At 40.4% G+C, this 24,547-nt stretch overlaps 1 protein-coding gene across 6 annotated transcripts in view; it reads right to left on the minus strand.

Annotated features, from left to right (window-relative positions):
• grid1a (glutamate receptor, ionotropic, delta 1a) overlaps window positions 1–24,547 on the minus strand; it is a 436,389-nt gene that overhangs the window by 53,409 nt on the left and 358,433 nt on the right. For 5 of the 6 annotated variants that reach the window (XM_055173307.2, XM_055173309.2, XM_055173305.2 and 2 more), the window contains 4 exons: window positions 23,952–24,005; window positions 13,534–13,707; window positions 2,179–2,340; window positions 1,115–1,234 (listed from right to left, as the gene is read on the minus strand). In XM_055173307.2, the coding sequence (XP_055029282.2) occupies window positions 1,115–1,234; window positions 2,179–2,340; window positions 13,534–13,707; window positions 23,952–24,005 (510 nt within the window). The remainder of the gene's footprint in view (window positions 1–1,114; window positions 1,235–2,178; window positions 2,341–13,533; window positions 13,708–23,951; window positions 24,006–24,547) is intronic. The other variant, XM_073869734.1, reaches the window with a different exon arrangement.

Genomic DNA, 24,547 nt, shown 5'->3' on the forward strand with positions numbered 1-24,547 from the left:
AAATGAATCTATGAATAGAACCTTGTCGGAGCTGGACAAAAAACAGTCCAGCGGAGACCTCCTTAAACCTTAGGTGTGTATGTGTGTGTCCCGGTTAAATATTAATAAAAAAATTAATAGTTCAAAAGTCGGACTGTAAGAGTATTTCATGAGAGCATAAATGCCTGTAATATTACCACTATAGTACTTGATCTGTTTAAAATGATTTCATTGATATATTATGCCTATAAAGGAGTTAAATAAAAAAATGTCTAATCCAGTAATACATTTTTTTATCTGAGCACACAATCAGAAAACCCATGGTGGTTAATTTTTTCATTTTTGTTTTTAATTTGAAAAAAAAAAACGATTGAACGAATGATACACAGACCCATTACCATGTTTTTAGCAATTTTTAATGCCGTCTTTCGTCTTGTAAATAGGCAATAAAGACAATGTTTCTTGACAAAAGATCAGATAGCCTATACTAGACTAATTCAAAATAAGACGTAAGTGTGCCAACAACAGTTGGCCCGCCATCTACTGGCTAAAAAAAATATTGGCCCGCGGCCAAAGTTACTTGCCGACCCCTGACCTAGCCCTTTGCCTCACCAAACTATTTGGTGTTTGACCTCATACTGTAAGCTTTATGTACTTATGAATGATGATAAATACTCTAAACTTACCTACAATGTGTGCTGTATGCAAAGTATAGGGTTTAAAAGAAAAATACCTCATGGTATTACGAGCCATTTCCATGAATAATTACCAATAATTACTTCAGTTAATAAATGCCTTCCAGAATGAGAAAGCTCGGGAGAGAGTAACATTTGGCAGGACAGGTCTCTTGCGATACAGGCTGGGATTTTGTGCCGCTCAGATCATTTAAACTTATGTCAGTCATTATTTAATGATGCAGTTTCCCAAACCAGATTGCTCATTATATTAAGCATCATCAAGTTCAAAGGTTTTAAACTAAAGGTGACCTAAACTGGCAGTAATTTGTCACTGAACACTCGGTGGAAAGGAAAAGAAGCAAATCTTTTTTCAAACGCCTTGCAACTTTAACATAAGTTATTTGGTAATATTATTTCGATTTGGAATACACAACGGATGAGCAAACCAACAGACTTACCCGTTTTACGTCTTTTCCAAATGTCTCACTGTAACTGGTCCCCAGGATCTCAAACTGAACGTGCGAGTTTGCACCATTGCTACGGAAGTCCATTAAGCCAGTGAGGCCAGAAATGCGTCCCTGCAGCGAAAAAAGATATTTGTTCAGAAAGAAATACATTAATTTATCGAACTGTTTAGTACTTTAAAGCTCACGTAACACACGCTGTTTCTGCATTTCTGATATCAATCTGGAGTACCTATAGAGTAGTATGACATCCTTTATATCTCTGAAGAGTCTTTAGTTTAATCAGATTTATAAAAGAAATATTAGCTTTAACGAATCTTTCCGATAACGTACAAAAAAATGAAGAAGGAGGAGTTATAACACGGGAGGAGCGAGTACGAGTCATACAACACTATACAACACTGTTTTAACTTATGATTCACTACATGTTCGTGTCATTTATATAATATACACGCGCCTATTTCCAACATAAGACAGAAGTCTTACTTACCACGTGTAACTCGTCATGACCCGGTTCTGAAAATCCACCGCATCAAACACACACGCAAAACTCCGCTGCTAATCCAGATAATAAACTATATCCATTGTTTCCATAAGGCTGGATGTCTTCTCCTTACATCCAAAAACACACTTCTTGTTGTGCCATTGTTGACTTTTGAAATTAAACAAAGCTGAGTGGCGTGATAAGCTGTTAGCAAGCTCTAGCGTCTCCCGCTGACTGACGGCTGGGCGGGGTTTTCCGGGGGAAGTTTTCCGGCGGAAGCCCATATAAAGAAGTGATACGTATCGAAAACCCCTGAAACGTCAGTTAGAACCGTAATTGAAAAAAATTTGCCGAAACTTGTACGAACCCTGGCGAAGTGCATTCGGCACAGAAATACTCTGAAACACGCCCAACTGCATTTTTGACACTTTGCCTACGTTTAGCATGAGGAAACAACTCTATAACTGTCTTAATAAGTCAGAATGCTTGAAATACCATTAAACCCCCCCTTTAACAAATATGAATTGAAATGAATCAAATCATGTGTAAGATGAATTGAAAAGTGGCTTCAGACCTTTTGAATGGTGTCCAACATGGACCAGCCTCCATTCCAGGGCTTGGTTGACTTCCTCATGCAGTTTAAACTAGCCATGCTGTGCCACTTTCTGTCCTCTAACTTTCTGTAGAAAGCATTGGCCAACATCAGCACGCTGTCGTACAAGTACAGGCTAGACACCTAAGAGAGAGAGACACAAACACAAATAAAACATTTTGATTACTTTATTTACAGAGTTTGCAAGGAAGAACTGTATTAATCTTCAATTCAAGTGATCTTTCACAATGTAGCTTTAGTCCCTTTCACACATACAGTCTTTACTGGTAATTTACTGGTAAATTGCAGTTAACATGTCATGTGTGAACAGAACCTTTCTGGTAAATCAGTGCTCCCAATTTACCAGTAAGACAGGTTGTAAGATTAACGGTAATTTGCCGGTAAGGGCTGTGTGTGAACTAAAAATATAGCATTACCGGCATTTAGATGACGTCAGACCGCGCTGACAGATCGGGCGGCCAATCAGAAAGTTTTTTATACAGGTGACGCGGTTTCCCCCAGACTGTTTACGGACATTTCCACACACATGTTGCTTAAAAGTCGAGCACACCTGAAGTTAACATCCACATTTCTTCACCAAAGTTGTTTAAAACAACTTACCATCTAATTGCCAAATTGCCAACGTCCTTAGCACACCATCTGTGAAGCCTAATGTGCAAACGCGCAGGTTCCGTTTGATGCCGCCTAACGCAATGTTGTTTGGTCAAGAGCGCGACCGTTTGCCACAGATGTGAAAACAACAAAATACGGACCGTGGATATTAAGTCATAACCCGCCGTTTACAAATACGACACGGACGGAGCTCGCCGGCCGCGCGCCACAGGTAACTTCCGCTTTCTCTTCGAGTTTACCGGTATTTTGATACTGATGTGTGAATGATGTCTTACTGGTAAAAAGACAGAACGTCACTGCATGTGTGAACAGCACATTTTTGTATTTACTGGTAAATTCATTCTGGTAAATTCATGGTAATTTACCAGAATTACTGTGTGAAAGAGGCTATTGTCTCAAAGCAGCTTTACATGTTCAAATGAACACAGAAACTGAAATAAATTATTAAATATATAGAATAGACTACATGGTATTATTGCACATTTTATAGTAAAATTGTTGGACATTTAGACCAAGAATATGATTTATGAATCTCTCTCAAACATTCTGGTTAGAGGCTCGCATAAACACTTTAAGGGCCCATTACACTTCCGCATAGGACCTACGCCGTAGCCTTGACGGGCGGTTTTTATTCATACTTTATACGTCTTTTTTTTGCGTTGGCGTGCACTTACACATTCGGTTCGCTAGTAGGCAATGTCCACACGGCCCATGTCACGGGGTACACCAGTGGTTCCCAACTTTTTTCACTTCAAGGCCCCTTAGTTACTCACAACAATATTTGAAGGCCCCCCACTCCATTTTTTCCACATAAATTTAAATACAACTTGGAATGACTAGACAGACGTATATTAGCTACTAAAATGGCAAAAAGATAAAAAATGTCTTGATTTTTGCTTATTTTAATGCTTGTTTTGTCCAATTTTAATAATTTTAAGTCATCTTGAGGCCCACTGTGGGCCCCGAACCCCTGGTTCGGAAACTCTGGTGTACACAGTATCAAAGCACAGTCAAAGAAGAAGCAGGCATGTGATGGAGGTAAATGAACAGCAACTTTTGTAGCAGCTTGAGGTGAATTTCACTCCTCAACTTGGCCCATCCTTGGTTTTACAGTCGCAAACAGAAATGTGTATGAAGTACATGACCGGAGGGGTTCTAGCAGAACGCTTGCGGTCCGTGTAGAACAGAAGCGTGGTTACATTTTTGGAGAGGTGCGGATCAGGCTACGCAGAGCTATGCATAGCCTAAGGCGTAGCAAGCATAAATCACCCTTTAGCCCATATATTAACTCTTTCGCCGCCATTGACGAGTTATCTCGTCAATTAAAAAAAAAGCTTCCCTGCCAATGACGAAAATTTCCGGCATTCCACAATGCCACTATTATCCACCAATACCGCTATTATCCACTACTTCCGCAACTTATGAAACATGGAAGTATCGCCCTAGGGCAAGCAGCTGCATGTCCATGTATGTTTTGATCATCGCTCTGAATCTGATCTTTATCTAAAGTCCTTCACAAAAATGGATTTATCTCAGCTTTTTGCTCAAAATTTGAGGTTTTTGAAGAAACCTACCCATATTTGAGAGGTGATATAAAGAGAACTAATGAAGGTATGATTAAACTTTTTTTGTTGTTGTTTGAAAGCAGAGGGTCTGTTTTTTCATTTGAAATATTGTATGTTTATTCACTCACCTAAAGGATTTTTAGGAACACCATACTAATACTGTGTTTGACTCCCTTTCGCCTTCAGAACTGCCTTAATTCTATGTGGCATTGATTCAACAAGGTTCTGAAAGCATTCTTTAGAAATGTTGGCCCATATTGATAGGATAGCATCTTGCAGTTCATGGAGATTTGTGGGATGCACATCCAGGGCACGAAGCTCCCGTTCCACCACATCCCAAAGATGCTCTATTGGGTTGAGATCTGGTGACTGTGAGGGCCATTTTAGCTCAGTAAACTTATTGTCATGTTCAAGAAACCAATTTGAAATGATTCGAGCTTTGTGACATGGTGCATTATCATGCTGGAAGTAGCCATCAGAGGGGGTCATAAAGGCATGCACATGGTCAGAAACAATGCTCAGGTAGGCCGTGGCATTTCAACGATGCCAAATTGGCACTATAGTGTGCCAAGAAAACATCCCCCACACCATTACACCATTTTCACCCACAGGACTGTCGCATACTCAATGATTTTCCCTTTTCACACCATTCTTTGTAAACCCTAGAAATGGTTGTGCGTGAAAATCCCAGTAACTGAGCAGATTGTGAAATACTCAGACTTGCTCGTCTATCACCAACAACCATGCCACGCTCAAAATTGCTTAAATCAACTTTCTTTCCCATTCTGACATTCAGTTTGAAGTTCAGGAGATTGTCTTGACCAGGACCACATCCCTAAATGCATTGAAGCAACTGCCATGTGATTGGTTGATTAGATAATTGCATTAATGAGAAATTGAACAGGTATTCCTAATAATCCTTTAGGTGAGTGTATATTTAAAGAAGAACATTTTCTGGAGACAATTAACTTTTGTGAAAATCATGAAAAATGCTGGCAACATATGTAGGGGCGTGTCAATGTCCCCTAATGTTTGGGTCATGTCAATGTCCCCAAACGTCTCAAGTTTACAAAAATGTTTGTGAATATAAGCCATGAACCTTGCATACTTTCAAGATTCCAGCATTTAGTCGGTCACTAATCTAAACACGGTCAGATGGCTTTGTACTGTTTCCAGGCAGACCGTTAAAGAACGTGACGTCTATCAGAAATTCTGTATAATTTAACGATGATTCGAATTTGAATGTGCTGAAGTGTTTCTTTAGCCTTAGATATATTTGGTAAACTATACATTATCCACCTTTACACAGCAAGCATCAGTAAGCAGTGTGTGTTGATCACAGCTGAATGAACACAAGATCATGACAATGCAAATTTAAAAAGTACCAAATCCTAAACCTGGTAACGACATGCAAATCTAGTTATGCTTTATATTCAGGAACTTCCTGTGCCCGTAACTTTCTAAAAAAGACAGATTGTGTATGTGTCTGGTGTCTCTCTCTTTAAGAGGGAGCGGAAGAGAGACAAGGGCACGAAAGAGCTCTGCATGAGGTTTTTGTATGACTCTTTCCCTGCAGTGAACAGCTATCGTGCTGAGAGACACCTGGAGACAGCACTGTTATCGTCAAGGAGACGAGAGTCTAAGGGGCCACACAGTCCAAACTCGATGTCCCCCCTGACGTGTCATTCTGGCAAAACCACACACGTCTGAACAGATCAGTGCATAAAGAGAGACAACAGAGGCGTGACTCAGTGTGGAAAGGGCGGAAGCGAGGGAACGTGGAAGGAATAAAGAGTTTTAATTTATCGGTGGAAATTACATCTCCATCCAACATGAGAGCTAAGAGAGGTTTTACAGCCCTCTCCATGGGCTCACTGCGAGACACACCGAGTCCCATAGCAAATCGTACAAAGCACAGAGAAGAAGTCAAACAGGGAGGAAATTAAATCTCTTTTGCTTAATTCCATTCATTAATTCCACCCCTCTTATTCACATGCATTCGCGGTCATCTGGGTTCACAAGTGAGCGTGCACTGCGTCATTCAGGCGTCCGGTCTGTTCGCTCACGTATGCTAATATGCCTCAGGGCCATCGCTAAAATTCATGGGGGCCTGGATGAAATATTTACAGGTAGGGCCAAGGTCCAATGAATATATTTTATAGCATAGTGGACCATAGCGGGCACCCTTCATCACAAGGCCCGGGACACGTTCCCCTTGAAGGCAGTCCTGTGTTTACTCAGACAGAAAGTCAGGATGGTTTCAATGGTGGAAGCTCCTCGTTCGTCCCTTAAGAAGCCCAGAGACTCCAGGATTCCAGTTTTTCCAGCATCTACGGCTATATTCCCGGCGAGAACCAGTTGATCCATGCACAGGTTGGGGGAGGGACAATTTGGCATCACTGTCAAAGTTTTTGGCCTGTGGGAGGACACCGGAGTACCCGGAGTAAACCCACGTTGACACAGGGAGAACAGTTTTTCTTTTTAACTAAGATGTGTGCTCGAATTCATCAGATGTACTCTTGACATGGATTCAAGACTTGGATAGCACCGCGAGACCGTGGAGTCATGAGTCTTGTTTCACGCCTGGAAGTGAGACAAAACATGTTATCTTTTATAACCGCTCACCATTGGTCTAGACCTACGGCTCGCACAGTTACTAAGCAACACAAATAACATGAATCGTGAGTTTACCTTTGTTCACGCTTCTGTGTGACTGCAAGCTGGACAGCGTACAAATATTTCAAACAGGTCCTATAATGATTTCATTTTAAAACCAATAGCCTGAAGTCAGAACTCATCGTACAGCATTAAAGTGGCTGTGATTGTTTTTCATTTTTTTTGCAATACTACACACAAAATGTCCCTGTTACCTGACATACATCTGTGCTATAATTGTCCTGAGAAGTCATGCATGCATCAGATGAATGGTTTTTTATCCAGCCACCAAATTCAAAATCTACTGTAGGCGTCCCTTTCAAGTGATACAGGTACCAATAAATCTATTCTTTGTAGTTTTATTGTACTGTTTGACAACACCTGTCACATATTATGGGTCACATGACAATCAAATCATGGCATTTACATACTGTACCAACACATACTATACACAGGGTTCCCACACCTTTGTTAACTTCAAATTCAAGGACCTTTCAAGGACTTTCCAGGTCCATTACCCTCTAATTCAAGAACTTAAGGTGGGGACACATCTCAAGTGAGAGCAAGATTACATCGTGTTACCTTTTAAGATACATTGTTACAGTTCCCTTTCGAGGGAACTCGCGTTGCGTCACTGCGGTGACACTTTGGGGATGCTTCCAGGGGTAAGTGCATCTGAATGTATATATCAAATTCAACCAATGGCGAGGCTTAACGACAAAGACAGGGTGACTCGGGAGCCAGAAAGTATATCACTATCTAAAATATTGCCAAAGACGGCGTTACAGGGATGCAGGAAGTATGGCAAGGGAGAATTTTTATGATATTATCCTACACTACACAGGGAATAATATTTTTCCTAGGAAACTTAATGCATAAAATAGATTCAAGCACTTTCAATGACCTGTATCTATGTATGTATAATTTTCAAAAACTTTTTTTTTCCCTCCAAATTCGGCTCTCCTGTTTTGGGCAAGTGGTTGATGTCCTCAGGGCAACATTATGTTGACCCCGGGACAACATTTTAATCAGATTTCAGAAATAAGTTTACAGTTTGTTTCAAGTTTAAGCTTCCAATCAGGATTAGCTCCTTCTAGACCTTGTTTTCACATATTATTATTTTAGTCTGATTTAAGGGTTTAGTTATGGTTAGGGTTGGGGTTTAGGGTGGGTTTAGGTTTTATTTACTAAAATGTTGTCCTTGGGTCAACACAATATGTTGCCATGAGGACATCTCTCACTTGCCAAAATCAGGTCGAGCCAGGAAGTATCAGGCCTAGCCTTTTGAGTCATTCTACCTGTCAATCATTTTACATGTTTAGGTTTACGTTCATGTCATTGGAGGGTGGGCTTTAAGGGCGTGTGCTTAAAGGACAAGTTCGGTATTTTATACTTAAAGCCCTGTTTTCAGATTGTTTATGATGAAATAGAACGGTTTTGACTGAAATTTGAACATATGATGCTGGCCCGAGAATTTTCGGGTGTTATTGTATCACCTCCCACCTCTATAATGGCTGTAGGTGGACTGGAACAATCCTTCCTAAAATGCATTAAACTTTCGTTTACAAAGACGTGAAACTCACCGAGTGGTCAGGGGTGTTCAATGATATGCTCACACAAAAATCGCTGCAAAAGACGGGTTTTATTGTAGTTTTTGTCCAACTCCAATGACTTGTATTAGATGTGCTGTGAGGTACGGTATTACTCCGCGCCGGGAACTTTGTTTGTATTCTTGCAATTGGCAAAGGCGAATTATCGCCACCAACTGGGCTGGAGTGTCTTATTCAAGCTCTCAATGAAAGAATATACGGGTGTGAGGCGTTTGGAAAAATGTTTACAAGTTACAAGTTTACAACGAATGCTAAAACACCTGTTGGAAAGCATCTTTTGCAGCGATTTTTGTGTGAGCATATTAGTGAACACCCCTGACCACTCGCTGAGTTTCATGTCTTTGTAAACGAAAGTTTAATGCATTTTAGGAAGGATTGTTCCAGTCCACCTATATAGCCATTCTAGAGGTGGGAGGTGATAGAACAAACACCCGAAAATTCATCATATGTCCAAATTTCAGTCAAAACCGTTCTATTTCATCATAAACAATCTGAAAACAGGGCTTTAAGTGTAAAATACCGAACTTGTCCTTTAAACGGATGGGTGCGATCTAAGCAAGGAATAATTGATGACGGGCAATTGAATTATTTAAAAATAATGCACACACAAGGTGGTAATGTGGCACGATGCAAAGCGTTTATACCCAGGTTACCACAAACATTGCTCTGGTGGATATTTTTATGACATTTGACAGGTTAGGTGTGCGTTTTACAGAAAAACAATCAACACCCGTTGTACATTTCTCAACCAATCAGAATAAAGCACTCAACAGCACCGTGGTATAAATCTGGCTAAAGTTGTCAAAACAACTGAAATTACTCGCAGCTAATTGGTCAAAATGGTCTTGTCTATTGCTTTGAGAACTGACTTTTGATACTAGCAAGACAGCACATACCAGTGTTGTAGCCAGTCCAACTCAAGACCTAGTCCAGATAAAGCAGGACGTGGACTTGGCCTTGACACTTGATCTCTGGTCTTGTTCTTGACTCGGACTCGACTTGACTTGGACTCAACACTGAAACTGTATATAATATTTGTGACCCTGTTCGTGATATCCAGGCTTAAGTTTCATAATCTAATGAAGAGATTTCAAGCATCAAAGTTTGATCTCAATCATTGATTTCAGTCTTTGACATGACCTTATTCTGTCAGTATTAAAAATATCAAGGCTATATTTTCACAAAATGTTCTTATGTAGAAAACAGTTCATCATAAAAATGTCTTTAGCTGGGTTTTCACAGACTGGGTCACGTTTATTACAATTACTATTCGAAATTATCAGCGCTTTCCTCTAAAACCTTGCCACCTGTCATCCAAAGGTCGATTTTAAAAGCACCACACAAAAACCCTTCCACCTGTAAAAGCACAAGGCCGCTCGACAGAATGAAGTCTGTAAAATGTTTCCAAACATTCAGAATGTCGAGTACGGTACAATTGCTCTGTTAACACCAGCTTAAAATCTGAATGAGAAAACAAAACAACAAAATGAGGACATCAATTAGAGGGATAAAAGCTCAACACCGCCCACAGAGCTTTTACTCAGCATTTCACAAACTGTCAGCATGCAGTGCGGAGACCCGTGGCCCGAGGGCTGAGATGCACAATACCAAAACCTCTCCAGTTAATTAAAACATCCAACACAACACTGACTCGATCTCTCTCTACACCCAGCCCTGTATCATTAACGCCGACGGAGGGGGGCGGAGCGTCCCCTCGGATGGTAACATCTCAAATATCCCCTTGCTCTGTTTTGTGGTAATGCTTTGGCATTAGCTGGCATGCAACTCTCATTTTCGTAAATGTTTAAGACAGTAAGCCCAAGAGAAAATGGTTTATGTGATTTTGCAATCTGTTCCAAAAGAGGGAAAACAGACCAAAGCAAGGTTTTCATAAAGGCTAAAGCAGACAAAGCGTTTTAATGTTGGGCAGGCAAAGTGATGTAACCAGATTATATTTGTTTAGTGTGTAAAGCATCAGGGCACAGAAGGCTAATCTGGATCAGTGGCACATGCTCTTGTTTTGAATGAAGATTCTAGAGAAATTAAATGATATGACAAAGAAAATAAACATAACACATAGTTACTGTAGTCTTTTTGCAATGCCCCAAATGCTACAAATTCTGATCTCCCCCTCTCTTTCTTTCTTTCTCTCTCTCTCTCTCTCTCTCTCTCTCCAGTGTAATCACCCTTTGCCTAGAATTTGCGAAAATTGTACTTCTGGCATTTTATCATGAAGTTTATGAGGTCTCATCCTGAGATAAATTTTAGAATATTAAAGGAGTTCAAATCTATTCTGGGCTATTATTGGCTAGGTTTTCTTTCAATATTCAGTTTAAGTTGTCCAAAAATATTTTCATTTCAAAGTTTAAAATGAAAATGGCACATGCACATTTCAAACATTTAGGCATATGATTGAAACATTTTTAAGATCATGGCAGTCAGACAGACAGACATTCAGGCAGAGAGACATACAGGCAGGCAGGCAGGCAGACAGACAGACAGATAGATAGATAGACAGACAGACATACAGATATATAGACAGACAAGCAAACAAACAGACAGACAGACAGACAGACAGATTTATAGACAGGCAGACAGATATATAAACAGGGAGACAGACAGACAGACAGACAGACAGGCAGGCAGGCAGACAGACAGACAGACAGACAGACAGACAGAAAGATATATAGATAGACAGATACCCAGACATACATATATATAGACAGACAGGCAAACAAACAGACAGACAGACAGACATATAAACAGACAGGCAAACAGACAGACAGAAATACAGACAGACAGACAGGCAGGCAGACAGAGGCAGAGAGACAGACAGTCAGGCAGAGAGACAGACAGACATACAGACAGACAGACAGACAGACAGATATACAGACAGGCAGGCAGGCAGATAGAAAGAAAGAAAGAAGGAAAGAAAGAAAGAAAGAAAGAAAGAAAGAAAGACAGGCAGGCACACAAACAAACAGGCAGACAGACAGATAGATATATACATAGACAGACAGGCAGACATATAGACAGACAGGCAGGCAGACAAACATACAGGCAGACAGGCAAACAGATATATAAACAGGCAGACAAACAGACGTATAGACAGACAGGCAGGCAGACAGACAGAAAGAAAGACAGGCAGAGAGACAGGCAGGGAGGCAGACAGACAGACAGACAGACATATAGATAGAAAGATAGCCAGATATATAGACAGACAGGCAAACAGACAGACAGACAGACATATAAACAGGCAGGCAAACAGACAGACAGAAATATAGACAGACAGGCAGGCAGGCAGGCAGATAAAAAGAAAGACAGGCAGACAAACAGGCAGATGGGCAGACATTCAGGCAGAGAGACAGAAAGACAGACAGTCAGGCAGAAAGACAGGCAGACAGACAGACATACAGGCAGGCAGACATACAGACAGACAGAGAGATAGATAGATATATAGACAGGCAGGCAAACAGACTGATATATAGACAGACAGACAGACAGGTAGGCAGATAGATAGAAAGAAAGAAAGAAAGACAGGCAGACAGACATATAGATATATAGATAGACAGGCAGACATACAGATATATAGACAAACAGACAGACAGACAGACAGACAGACAGACAGACAGACAGACAGACAGACAGACAGGTATATAGACAGGCAGACATGCAGACATACATACAGACAGGCAGTCAGACAGAAAGACAGGCAGACAGATAGAGATAGACAGACAGGCAGACAGACATACAGATATATAGACAAACAGACAGACAGACAGACAGACAGGTATATAGACAGACAGTCAGGCAGAGAGACGGGCAGTCAGACAGACAGGCAGACAGTCAAACAGACATAGAGGCAGTCAGGCAGGCAGGCAGGCAGACAGACAAATATACAGATAGACAGACAGGCAGGCAGACAGACAGATATATAGACAGGCAGACAAACAGACAAACAGTTAGGCAGACAGGCAGACAGACAGACAGACAGACAGACAGTTGGGCAGACAGACAGACAGACAGCCATTAAGACAGAGAGTCAGGCAGGCAGGCAGACAGACAGACAGACAGTAAGACAGAGAGTCAGGCAGGCAGACAGACAGACAGTTGGGCAGACAGACAGACAGATAGACAGTTGGTGTACCATATTTGACTCGTGTTGTTTACTCTAAATGAGTGTGAATGCACACTGTGTAACATTGAGCTACAGCCAAAAAGTGAAAAATTATGATTTTGAGGCTTCCATAAAAATAAGTACATTACGCCCTCGTCTAGCGATCCCAAAGCTCCAGACAGTAATTAAACATCTCAAATGGTTTTTATTTGTATGTTTTCTCAGAGGTCTACCTTTCAAAATCTTTCCTAATACAAAGGCTGCTTTCAGTTTAAAAACATGCAGGAATAAGAAAATAAAAGTGTGGGATTTGCTTGACGTTAAAAGACAGATAAAGTGCGGCACCTGACTGATGTTGAAGCGAAAAATCAATAAAATCAATGATCTTCCTCATTCTGACCGACACATTCGAAGCGTGCGCATATAAACGCTGATCCACAAATACACAGAATTATAGTTTTAAAAAGATCTTTTCTACAAGAATTCAGTGAATGTTTAGTTTTCTTTCAAGAAGAAAAAGCAATGCAGAGAAGAAATGTTGCCATCTCATTTCACAAAACCACTTTATACAACTGATGTAATATAACCTTTAGCAAAAGGCCACAGACGTGAGACTTCTGTAGTAAATTAGTTAACTACGGTATCTGTAAAGAGTCCATCTTTTGTCCAAGATGACCACAGTCATCACACGCAGATCTATTTCTGATGGATGGGTCTGAATAACCAGCGCTTTTGTAAAGGTTGCTAAGATACACACCTCCAGAGACTGCAGATAGCCCTCCTGTGGGTCACACAGCAGCGAAGAGATGCGATGGTTATTCCTCATGCAGCGGATGTTGGTGTCTCTCCACAGTGGGAAGATCTGCCTGATCACCGTCATTCGTCCCAGAGCGCTGTGGACAAGCTCCATAATCTCGGTGTCACTCACCTCCTGCACATAAACACACATAAAGAGAACAAATATATTAGATTAAAACTTGACACCAAACAAAAATAAAGTCCTGGTTTGATCCAAATGCATCAAATATCTTTGCTAACAAAAAACAGCTTATAGTTTGCTGGAATTTATTGGTTTAAGATGGCCTAGCCGGTCTCCCAACCTTGCCAAGATGGTGGTCAAGCTGGTCTCTCAGCGAAGCTGGTTTAATCTTCAAAGTCCAAAAATACAGGTGTTTCAATGCTCTTTAATTTACAGCAAGAATATGTCTGAAATACACTTAGCACGTTGTATAGTAACTATGGAGACAATGTGTTGGCAAGACCTCCTGTACCATCTTGAAATTTCTGGCAGTTTATTTTTGGCACCGTTACATTATACGTCAATTAGGGTTCAGTCATGTTAAACCGTTTAGAACAGTCAGTTTAAACAAGGAGCCGTTTACTGAATGCCTCTTAGGCCATTGAACGTCTCTATTACGCTAATTGTGATTGTACTGTGAAAAATTTTGGCATTTCATGTGCTTTACCATTAACCGCTACACAATTAAATGAAAAATAAGCCGATACCCTTGTTTATATGGAAACTGATTGTATTTACCATTTGCGCTGGATGAAACAGCTGGTAAATAAAAGACCAAGGAAATACTGAAATGTACAAAAGTCATACCCAAATGCATAAAATCCAGGGTCCTGCTGGCTTAGAGCGCAGCAGTGAAGTCTTGGCATCAAAACATATTGATCAAAACCCAGCAGAGCTCCAGACTTACAACAAAATAAAAACATGAGAAAACCAAGGTCTGACTGCTTAAAATGTAAAGCATACAGTCCTTGAGCGCAATACCTACACTCACACCAGTCATCTAAAGAAAGTCTGCGAATTCAACATTACAACTCAACTATGTCCCATGATGCCTTTCAGCACAATGATATGAACATATTGAGAGGAATGATGGACTAATCTGAAAAAGAATTTTGTTCTTTTGTGTACTGATCAAAATACTTACGAAATAAAATACCATATACTATATAATACTATATACACACTTACCTAAAGGATTATTAGGAACACCTGTTCAATTTCTCATTAATGCAATTATCTAATCAACCAATCACATTGCAGTTGCTTCAATGCATTTAGGGGTGTGGTTCTGGTTAAGACAATCTCCTGAACTCCAAACTGAATGTCAGAATGGGAAAGAAAGATGATTTAAGCAATTTTGAGCGTGGCATGGTTGTTGGTGCCAGACGGGCCAGTCTGAGTATTTCACAATCTGCTCAGTTAATGGGGTTTTCTCGCACAACTAGTTTACAAAGAATGGTGTGAAAAGGGAAAAACATCCAGTACGCAGCAGTCCTGTGGGCGAAAATACCTTGTTGATGCTAGAGGTCAGAGGAGAATAGGCCGACTAATTCAAGCTGATAGAAGAGCAACTTTGACTGAAATAACCACTCGTTACAACCGAGGTATGCAGCAAAGCATTTGTGAAGCCACAACATGCACAACCTTGAGGCGGATGGGCTACAACAGCAGAAGACCCCACCGGGTACCACTCATCTCCACTACAAATAGGAAAAAGAGGCTACAATTTGCACAAGCTCACCAAAATTGGACAGTTGAAGTCTGGAAAAATGTTCCCTGGTCTGATGAGTCTCGATTTCTGTTGAGACATTCAGATGGTAGAGTCAGAATTTGACATAAACAGAATGAGAACATGGATTCATCATGCCTTGTTACTACTGTGCAGGCTGCTGGTGGTGGTGTAATGGTGTGAGGGATGTTTTCTTGGCACACTTTAGGCCAATTGGGCATCGTTTAAATGCCACAGCCTACCTGAGCATTGTTTCTGACCATGTCCATCCCTTTATGACCACCATGTACCCATCATCTGATGGCTACTTCCAGCAGGATAATGCACCATGTCACAAAGCTCAAATCATTTCAAATTGGTTTCTTGAACATGACAATGAGTTCACTGTACTAAAATGGCACCCACAGTCACCAATAGAGCCTCTTTGGGATGTGGTGGAACGGGAGCTTCGTGCTCTGGATGTGCATCCCACAAATCTCCATTAACTGCAAGATGCTATCCTATCAATATGGGCCAACATTTCTAAAGAATGCTTTCAGCATTGCTACGTAGAATTAAGGCATTTTTGAGGGCAAAAGTTTCTAATAATCCTTTAGGTGAGTGTAGTACACTATACTATACTATACTGTAAAAAGTGAAAGCTGCTTTAGTTAAAAAACTTACTTCAATTAGTAACACCTAAAATATTAAAGAGCACCAATTATCCATGTTTTATTTTAAGACATTTGACAGGTTTTGCCCTAAAATGCTATTGTAAGAATATGAAGAGGGAAAGAGAGAAAGACTGTCGCACTACTCGCATTGCTTTTAAAGTAAAGTGTTTGCACATGTTTTTGCAATAATAGTAGTCCTAGCAATATTTATATATTCATTTTTTTCTTCAGTATTTATGTCTAATTTGTTCTAGTTTTATACTACTGAAGCGAAAACAAAACTGAACAAGCAGGCAATCAGTGTTTATTTACTTTATTCATTACTGTATTCAATTTCTTTCTTCACTACCACACACATTTATGCTTCATATTGTTGAAATGTAATAAATCTGTAATATCAGTTAAACTTGTAATGCAGTCGACATAACTGGAACTATTTCATACTGCTTCAAACCCAGGGAGGACACCTCATAAAAATGCATACCTTGTAATTTGCCAAATGCTTTTTTGGGCACATTGTTTTAAAGATAAGTAAGGTTACTCTTAATGTGAAAATAGCAGTGGATATTATTGTCCAATTATTTATGAATTATATTTTCCTAGTGGGAACATTTTAGTCCACAATTTTGTTTTATCAGGTTTGGCTATAATGTTTTGCATATACATCATCAAGGATTAAAGTCTTCTTGAAATGCATGGCAGACAAAGCTTACTGTCTCACCGGTTCTAATTATATTTTTGCATATTATTTTGCACCAAACAATGGATCATAAACTCCCAGTCACAAAGCCATGTTCCTAACTAAATTATATTGAAATAGTGTCTCGCTGAAAAATCACTGAGGTCGTAAATGAGCTTTTGACTCAGTGACCTTCATACTGTATATGGAGTTGGTTTTGTTTACTGTAGGTCTTATAGGGACTTTAATCTTACAAAATATCCACAAACATCTTGGCAGCAGTCTGTCGGCTGCAGTTTACACGAAGAAGTGGGATGACAATACGCAGAGACGTACGGAGATGAGTTGAAGTGCTGGGAGATCACAGATGACCTCCTTACACATTAATCAAAACAGCCCTGCCCAACATATACATGATCTGTGAACCATGTCCCTGTCACTGCTATTCATTATTCATGTCTATAAAACCTTCAACAGATTAACAAGGTGATAGCAGACAAAGTCAGGACATCTAATGTCACTGTTTGCTATTAAATCTCTGCAGACATCTAAGCACCTGAACATGCTGTGTGAAATGTGACGTTAAATTAAAGTTTATCAGCTGGTGACAGTAAGGGAATTTTTACATCTTATTGGTTAAATATAGTATCTAAATATAGCTAATATTACATTTGCATGAGAGCTTTGGTCTTATGAAGGTTTATGGAGAGAACTGAAAATCAAAGTTCATAAAAGATGCCCAAGGAACCTTCAAGATTTAAAGACCATTTTTGTGGAAGAATGGGCCAGAATCACTTCTGAGCAATGCAGAAGAGGCGTCTAGAAGCTGTAATCACCAACAAAGGCTTTTCTAAAAAAGTGTATTCAATACTTATTCCCTGTGTCATTTCACTTTATTTATTATGACTCAACTTGTATACTTAAATGTTCTGATTTCTTTTTTTGTGTCAATAGCCTACTTAGAAACCCCCTTACTGATAAAAATGCTGATGTGTCAAATACTTATTTTCCCCGCTGTACATTTACATAAAAACAATGAGACTTGCTGTAAGAGATAATGTAATAAAGAAAACAATGAAGCAATTCATCTTAGGGAGGCAATAATGAAAAAAGTAGTTTTTTTAAATGTATGAATATATGGGAATACTGTAAATACTGTAAAGAGTTATGGGTTCCCGAAAACACATGTGCTTGAATGCACTGTAAGTAGCTTATAAATGTAAATAAGTTTTTAGCTTTGAAATATGCATACCAATACCAATTTGTTTGCAAATAAACATTGTGTTTCAGACATCAATAAATCAATAACGTCAAGTTCAAACATTCTACATTGACCCTGATTGATGAAACCCATTAAGTCTTAATTTGTAAATTTCTCGACTTCGCACCGTGGCACAGGCAAATTGTTTAGCTAAGACTCGATTTCAGAGATCCAGGGATAAACAAGCATCATGGTGATTCGGTTAACATCCAAACCTCTGCCTTTCAAAGGCTAAGGTGATGCATCATGAATTTCTTGATCTCTCTCTCTCTATCCCATCTCACCTTTCTACATTGTGTGTGACTGCACTTTAATTAAAACCAGGGCTGGACTGGTAATCTGGCATACCGGGCAAATGCCCGGTGGGCCGACGTCCTTGGGGGCCGGTGAATATAATATGATATATATATTTTTTTAATTGGCCAACGACCGGCCTCATAAAGCATGGACAGCGGCCCATTGGTTCATTTTCCATACTGACACTGGGCTGGCCCAATCATCTCTTAACAAGCTCCACCCCTCCCCTTCTGTTTCTTGTGTCAGATGGAAACAGAGAGCGATGATCTGACATACACAAGAAACAGAGAGCGAGTATCATACAGACGTATCATACTTCTCGCACTATTTCTGTCTGACCAGCCCATAACACTTGTTCATCGCGCAACGCAGCCCGTTGCTTTCTTTCTTTGTTTTAATGTAATTCATTAATGGCGCTAAAAGGTGCGGTGGCAATGTACTGCATTTTCCAAAAAAGTTAGCGTAAGATGTTTTTTTTTCCCGACAGACCGGCCAAGGAGACACCTAATCAGCAGCCCATTGGTTCTTTTTGATTTGACATTTGGCTAGCCCAATAACAACTTTAGGGAATTTTATGAAGCATGTAGCGTCAGTGTGCGTCTGTCAAAATAAGAGACGACTGAGAAGCGAGTTGACATGCGGTAAGCAGAACTGCTTTTAAAACACTGTTGTTAGATATCCTCTTAATAAAACACAGTCAAAAACACAAATGATGGCTGTTTGCAACATGACAGTGATTACACTGCAATAAAATACAGTGTGGGCAGAATTATTACATCAAACTTTTGATCACAGTTTTTATCAAACATATTTTACCAATTCCAAACCAAATAAATTTTAATAACTACCATTAATTTTGTAAATAAAGCATTTATAATTAAAACATTATTGTTAATGATGGCTGACTGGAGAAAAAAGCACCTTTTTTTCTTGCAGAATTATTAGGCACATTTTCTTTTACATTTAAAATGGGCCAAGTAAGGGATAATGTAGAGGCAGCCGGTAGTTATTGGGAAATAAGCCCCGACAGTGTGATCAGGACCCGACGCGAAGCGGAGGGTCTTGTATCACACTGAAGGGGCTTATTTCCCAATAACTACCGGCTGCCTCTACATTATCCCGCTTATTACACGGCTACTTGCCACATAAGAAAAAAAACTGGACATGAATATGAATTTGAAACGTTTTATTGGCATATTTGTTTTAAATTAACATTTTTATCCTTCCGCGAAACTTTGCACAGATGCATAAAATGATCGTAATACCTTATAAAGATCCTCTGCTTCATACTTGTCTCCGTTTTTTCTCTTTGAGAAGTTTTAATCCCCATTCTGTATTTTTTGTGTGTTAGCTTTGTTGCTGTCATGCTCTATTTTGTCAAGTTCAGTCTCAGTAAGCTGTCTGTCTCTTGTCGTGGTTGTCGAGTGTTTGTCACAAGATGGCGCCACACAGACAGTAATCATTATTGATCTTTATTGGCGCAGAGCGATATTACTCGTGCAAGTAGCCCGGCTATGCGTTATTATTTTGGAGCGGTTATTATTCGAAAAGAACGAACCTGCAAATGTCTCAACTGACCAATCAGAATCAAGCATTCCAGAGAGCCGTGTAATAAAAATGTTTAACACACACTGGACATTCATTATTTATGTCCATAAGAAAGATGCCATGCATGGAATGACCATTATACAAGAAATGCTGATTCGGGCAGCAAGGGCATAAAATAGGATGAAAGGAAAATATATATACAAAATGTTGGTTATTAAAATAACTTTGGTTTGGAATTGGTAAAAGGTGTTCAGAAAAAAAGTGATAAAAATTTTCTGCACACACTGCAATGGGGCTTGTGGCTTGTCATTGTAACATTTATCTTGTCTCAGTGTTATCATAAGGTGCACAACATTGTGCACTCACTGGCTTATACTATTATTTTTTAAAACCTGCAAAGCCTTTTACAGCGCTTACATTTTTTAATGTCACGTGTCAGCTCTTATACTTTTCTACTTAATCATTATATAGAGTTATAGTCAAGGTTGCACAAAGATTTGTGATCCTATGTAGTGGGCCGGTCTGGGCCAAAATGCCAGGGCCAATTTTTGGTCCCAGTCCAGCCCTGATTAAAACTTACTGAAATCTGTATACTGTGCAAATTTGTAGAATTATACACTTAGTGAGAGATATTTGACAACAAAAGCACTATGGTAAAGCAGTATTCACACGGACAGATATCTGCGATGACTAAGCAAGCTAAAGTAATTTATTTAAAATGAGAACGGCTGATTTGTGGTGACAGATGCATCCCAGAGAGGAACAATGATTCAGTGTTTCATACAGCAGTCATTTAGGAAAGACTACCACCAGCTGAAAGTATATAAATGGGTAAATATAAACCAAGGGACTATCTTTTACACCACAGGTTGCAGGATTTGTCTTGCAATGAGGGCTGTTTCTTAAAAGTTACTGTAGTAACAAGGAGGCAGGACGGATGTAAGACAAAAGGTAACTGGGTGCGCATGATTCCCTGTATCTGTCATGGAGGAGTAAAACATCCAGTGATGTTCTGGTCTTTCCTAGAATTAATGTTTTTATATAAATAATATACAATTGCATGTACAATGTATTTGCAATATGAACACAAACTGAGTTACAGTCATCTGAACTTGCTGAACCTCATATATTGTCTAATAATGTGATGCGTCAGAAACTGAAGTGTATCCACTCAACATTTAGGCAACGAACCACAAGTACACTTTGTCATAATGTGTGTGTGAGTGTGTGTTTGTGTGTGTGTGTGTGTGTGTGTGTGTGTGTGTGTGTGTGTGTGTGTGTGTGTGTGTGTGTGTGTGTGTGTGTGTGTGTGTGAGAGAGAGAGAGAGAGAGAGAGAGAGAGAGAGATTAGTGTAAAAAACAATTCAAGGTTAAGAGTGACTTTGTAATATTACAAGTTACAGTCTCTGTCTCACACTCTCTCCCTTCTCCGTGAATTGAGAGGTGTCAGATGTTTCTTCATCGTATTGTGTTTCATATTTTATTGGTGTCAGTTCATCAAATTGAGCCTTAATTGGGTACTGCTCTCTGCCCTGAACCCTGATCGGGTAATGCTCTCTACCCTGAGCCAGGTACTGATCAGGTTAAGCTCTCTGCCCTGAAACGTGATTGAGTACTGCTCTCTGCCCTGAACCTTGTTCAGGTACTGCTCTCTTCCCTGAGCCTTAATTGGGTACCGCTCTCTGCCCTGAAACCTGACCGGGATCTGCTCTCTGCCCTGAGCTTTAATTGGGTACTGCTCTCTGCCTAGAACGCTGAACGGGTACTGCTCTCTGCCCTGAGCCAGGTACTGATCGTGTACAGCTCTCTGCCCTGAACCGTGATTGGGTACTGCTCTCTGCCCTGAGCTTTAATTTGATACTGCTCTCTGCCCTAAACCATGATTGGGTACTGCTCTCTGCCCTGAGCCCTGATTTGGTACTGCTCTCTGCCCTGAACCCTGATCGGGTACTGCTCTCTGCCCTGAGCCAGGTACTGATTGGGTACAGCTTTCTGCCTTGAGCTGTGATTGGGTACTGCTCTCTGCCCTGAGCTTTAATGTTATACTGCTCTCTGTCCTGAACTCTGATTGGGTACTGCTCTCTGCCCTGAGCCCTGATTTGGTACTGCTCTCTGCCCTGAACTCTGATCGGGTACTGCTCTCTGCCCTGAGCCAGGAATAAATCGGGTACAGCTTTCTGCCCTGAACCATGATTGGGTACTCCTCTCTGCCCTGAGCTTTAATTTGATACTGCTCTCTGTCCTGAACTCTGATTGGGTACTGCTCTCTGCCCTGAGCCCTGATTTGGTACTGCTCTCTGCCCTGAACTCTGATCGGGTACTGCTCTCTGCCCTGAGCCAGGTATAAATCGGGTACAGCTTTCTGCCCTGAACCATGATTGGGTACTGCTCTCTGCCCTGAGCTTTAATTTGATACTGCTCTCTGCCCTGAACCATGATTGGGTACAGCTCTCTGCCCTGAGCCCTGATTTGGTACTGCTCTCTGCCCTGAACCCTGATCGGGTACTGCTCTCTGCCCTGAGCTAGGTATCAATCGGGTACAGCTCTCTGCCCTGAACCATGATTGGGTACTACTCTCTGCCCTGAGCTTTAATTTGATACTGCTCTCTGCCCTGAACCATGATTGGGTACTGCTCTCTGCCCTGAGCCCTGATTTGGTACTGCTCTCTGCCCTGAACCCTGATCGGGTACTGCTCTCTGCCCTGAGCCAGGTACTGATCGGGTACAGCTCTCTGCCTTGAGCTGTGATTGGGTACTGCTCTCTGCCCTGAGCTTTAATGTTATACTGCTCTCTGCCCTGTACTCTGATCGGATACTGCTCTCTGCCCTGAGCCCTGATTTGGTACTGCTCTCTGCCCTGAACCCTGATCGGGTACTGCTCTCTGCCCTGAGCCAGGTATCAATTGGGTGCAGCTCTCTGCCCTGAACCCTGATTGGGTACTGCTCTCTGCCCTGAACCCTGATCGGGTACTGGTTCTGCCCTGAACCCTGATCAGGTATTGCTCTCTGCCCTGAGCTTTAATTAGATTGCAATCCCCTTTTCTCTGAACCATGGTAGCAGTGAACATTGCCTGTAACAATACAATATAAAAAATACTGTTTTTTTGCATGGGTCAAATTTGGACAAACGCAGCTGTGAATCGAATAAAAAATTCCATATTTCACCCAACCATGGGTTGAACCACCACCACATAGTGACAGTGACTAAATAAAACATCAAAGACAGAAAGTTTTATCATTAATGTCACAACCCTATTTAATAAACAACTTTAATCAAGACATGAATTCATCAGTCAAATTTCAATTAGCAGACAGCGGCTTTAAATGCCTTATAACAATATTTTTAATTATAGAGCATAAAATTTGGGTAGCACCCAGACAGCAGATGAATAGGTGCAGCTCTGCTGGAAGATAGCGAATGAATTGAAACCCTTCAGATGACACAAAGCTGACATCACGTCTATGTGAGTTACTGTACTGTAATTCTTCTGAGAAAAATGAAGCCTACGCAGACAGGGGTAATGGTGGACAGAGCCCTTGCTGTGTGTGAATATAACTGTATTTAGCACACTAAAACAGGAGTGACAACTGCATTCTGCTGCTAGGGAAAGTAGCCTAGGGGCAAAGCTACTGTAACATTCCCATAATTTTTCTTTATAGAAAATATTGTGTGAACTAGTAAAAACTTGAGATTAAATGACACATAAATGTGACTTTTGGGACTATGCAACACCTTCCTAAGAAACGAAAATCAGAGAAGCCACTGTTACCGAGGAAACGAGAACTAAGCCAAAACAGCACATCAGTGACCAACCTCTCCCATTAAGAATTGCGAATGATGCAATCAAATCAATGGCTTCTGTTTTTAGCTCTTTTCAGTTCCCAACTCTCTCGGGTTTTAGTCAAAGAGAGACTGAGAAAGAGATAAAGAAGTAAAGAAACAGAGAAAGAGAGAGAGAGAAAAATTCTGTTCAGCCCTTGCAGTAATCTACTGTCAGCTTTGCTCTAGCATGGTGACAGCATATTACATATTGAATAAGATATGTGTCACATACCAAACACTGTACAGTATGTTGAAATTGGAACTGACGATGCCAGAATGGATGATTTGGGTCTGTTTTGTATCAGACTGCTAAAATCTTCCAGGTCAACCCTACTTATGAAACGGATAAGAATGAGTTACGAAACTCATAAAGAATGTGTGCTTACCTCATTGGCGTACACCCAGTGACTATCTTTGGATGCCAGATTTGTTTCCACTGCCTGGAGAAAAGAAAAGGACAAAAGATGCAAAAATTACTGAAACGAAAATAAACCGCTATCGTCTTGCCCCACATGCAAAACTTCTAAGCTCCTATGAAGCAGGTTGAGTACAGAGCCAAGGACGCCTTTTGAAACAATATATTTCAGTGAAATATTCCAAGATAAGTGTACTTGCGTTTGATTTTGCACTTTTGAACACATTCTGTGCACATCTCTTCATTGATTTTTTTTTGTTTTTATGCTAAGATTGTGTTATGAAACTGAAATTAACTCTGCGAGTGGGAATTCATGCAGTTCCTGTAAAAAAAGGATCTCAAAACTCATTGTTTGTCCTTATGTCAAAGCCACATGGTGTTTTCTTTTTCATGTTATTAACTTTAAAAGCTCAAAAAAAGAACAAAATAAGGGTTTTCACAGTAAGGCCCAATTCCATTTCTACCCCTTACCCCTACATTTTCCGCCAAATAGCCATTCAAACAGATTTTTCAGGACCTCACTTCAAACAAAGGGGGAACTTTTCCTGTTCATGCGAATATAATTCA

The sequence above is a fragment of the Misgurnus anguillicaudatus genome, chromosome 7 (genome assembly GCF_027580225.2).
Source record: "Misgurnus anguillicaudatus chromosome 7, ASM2758022v2, whole genome shotgun sequence".
Taxonomy (NCBI): Eukaryota; Metazoa; Chordata; class Actinopteri; order Cypriniformes; family Cobitidae; genus Misgurnus; species Misgurnus anguillicaudatus.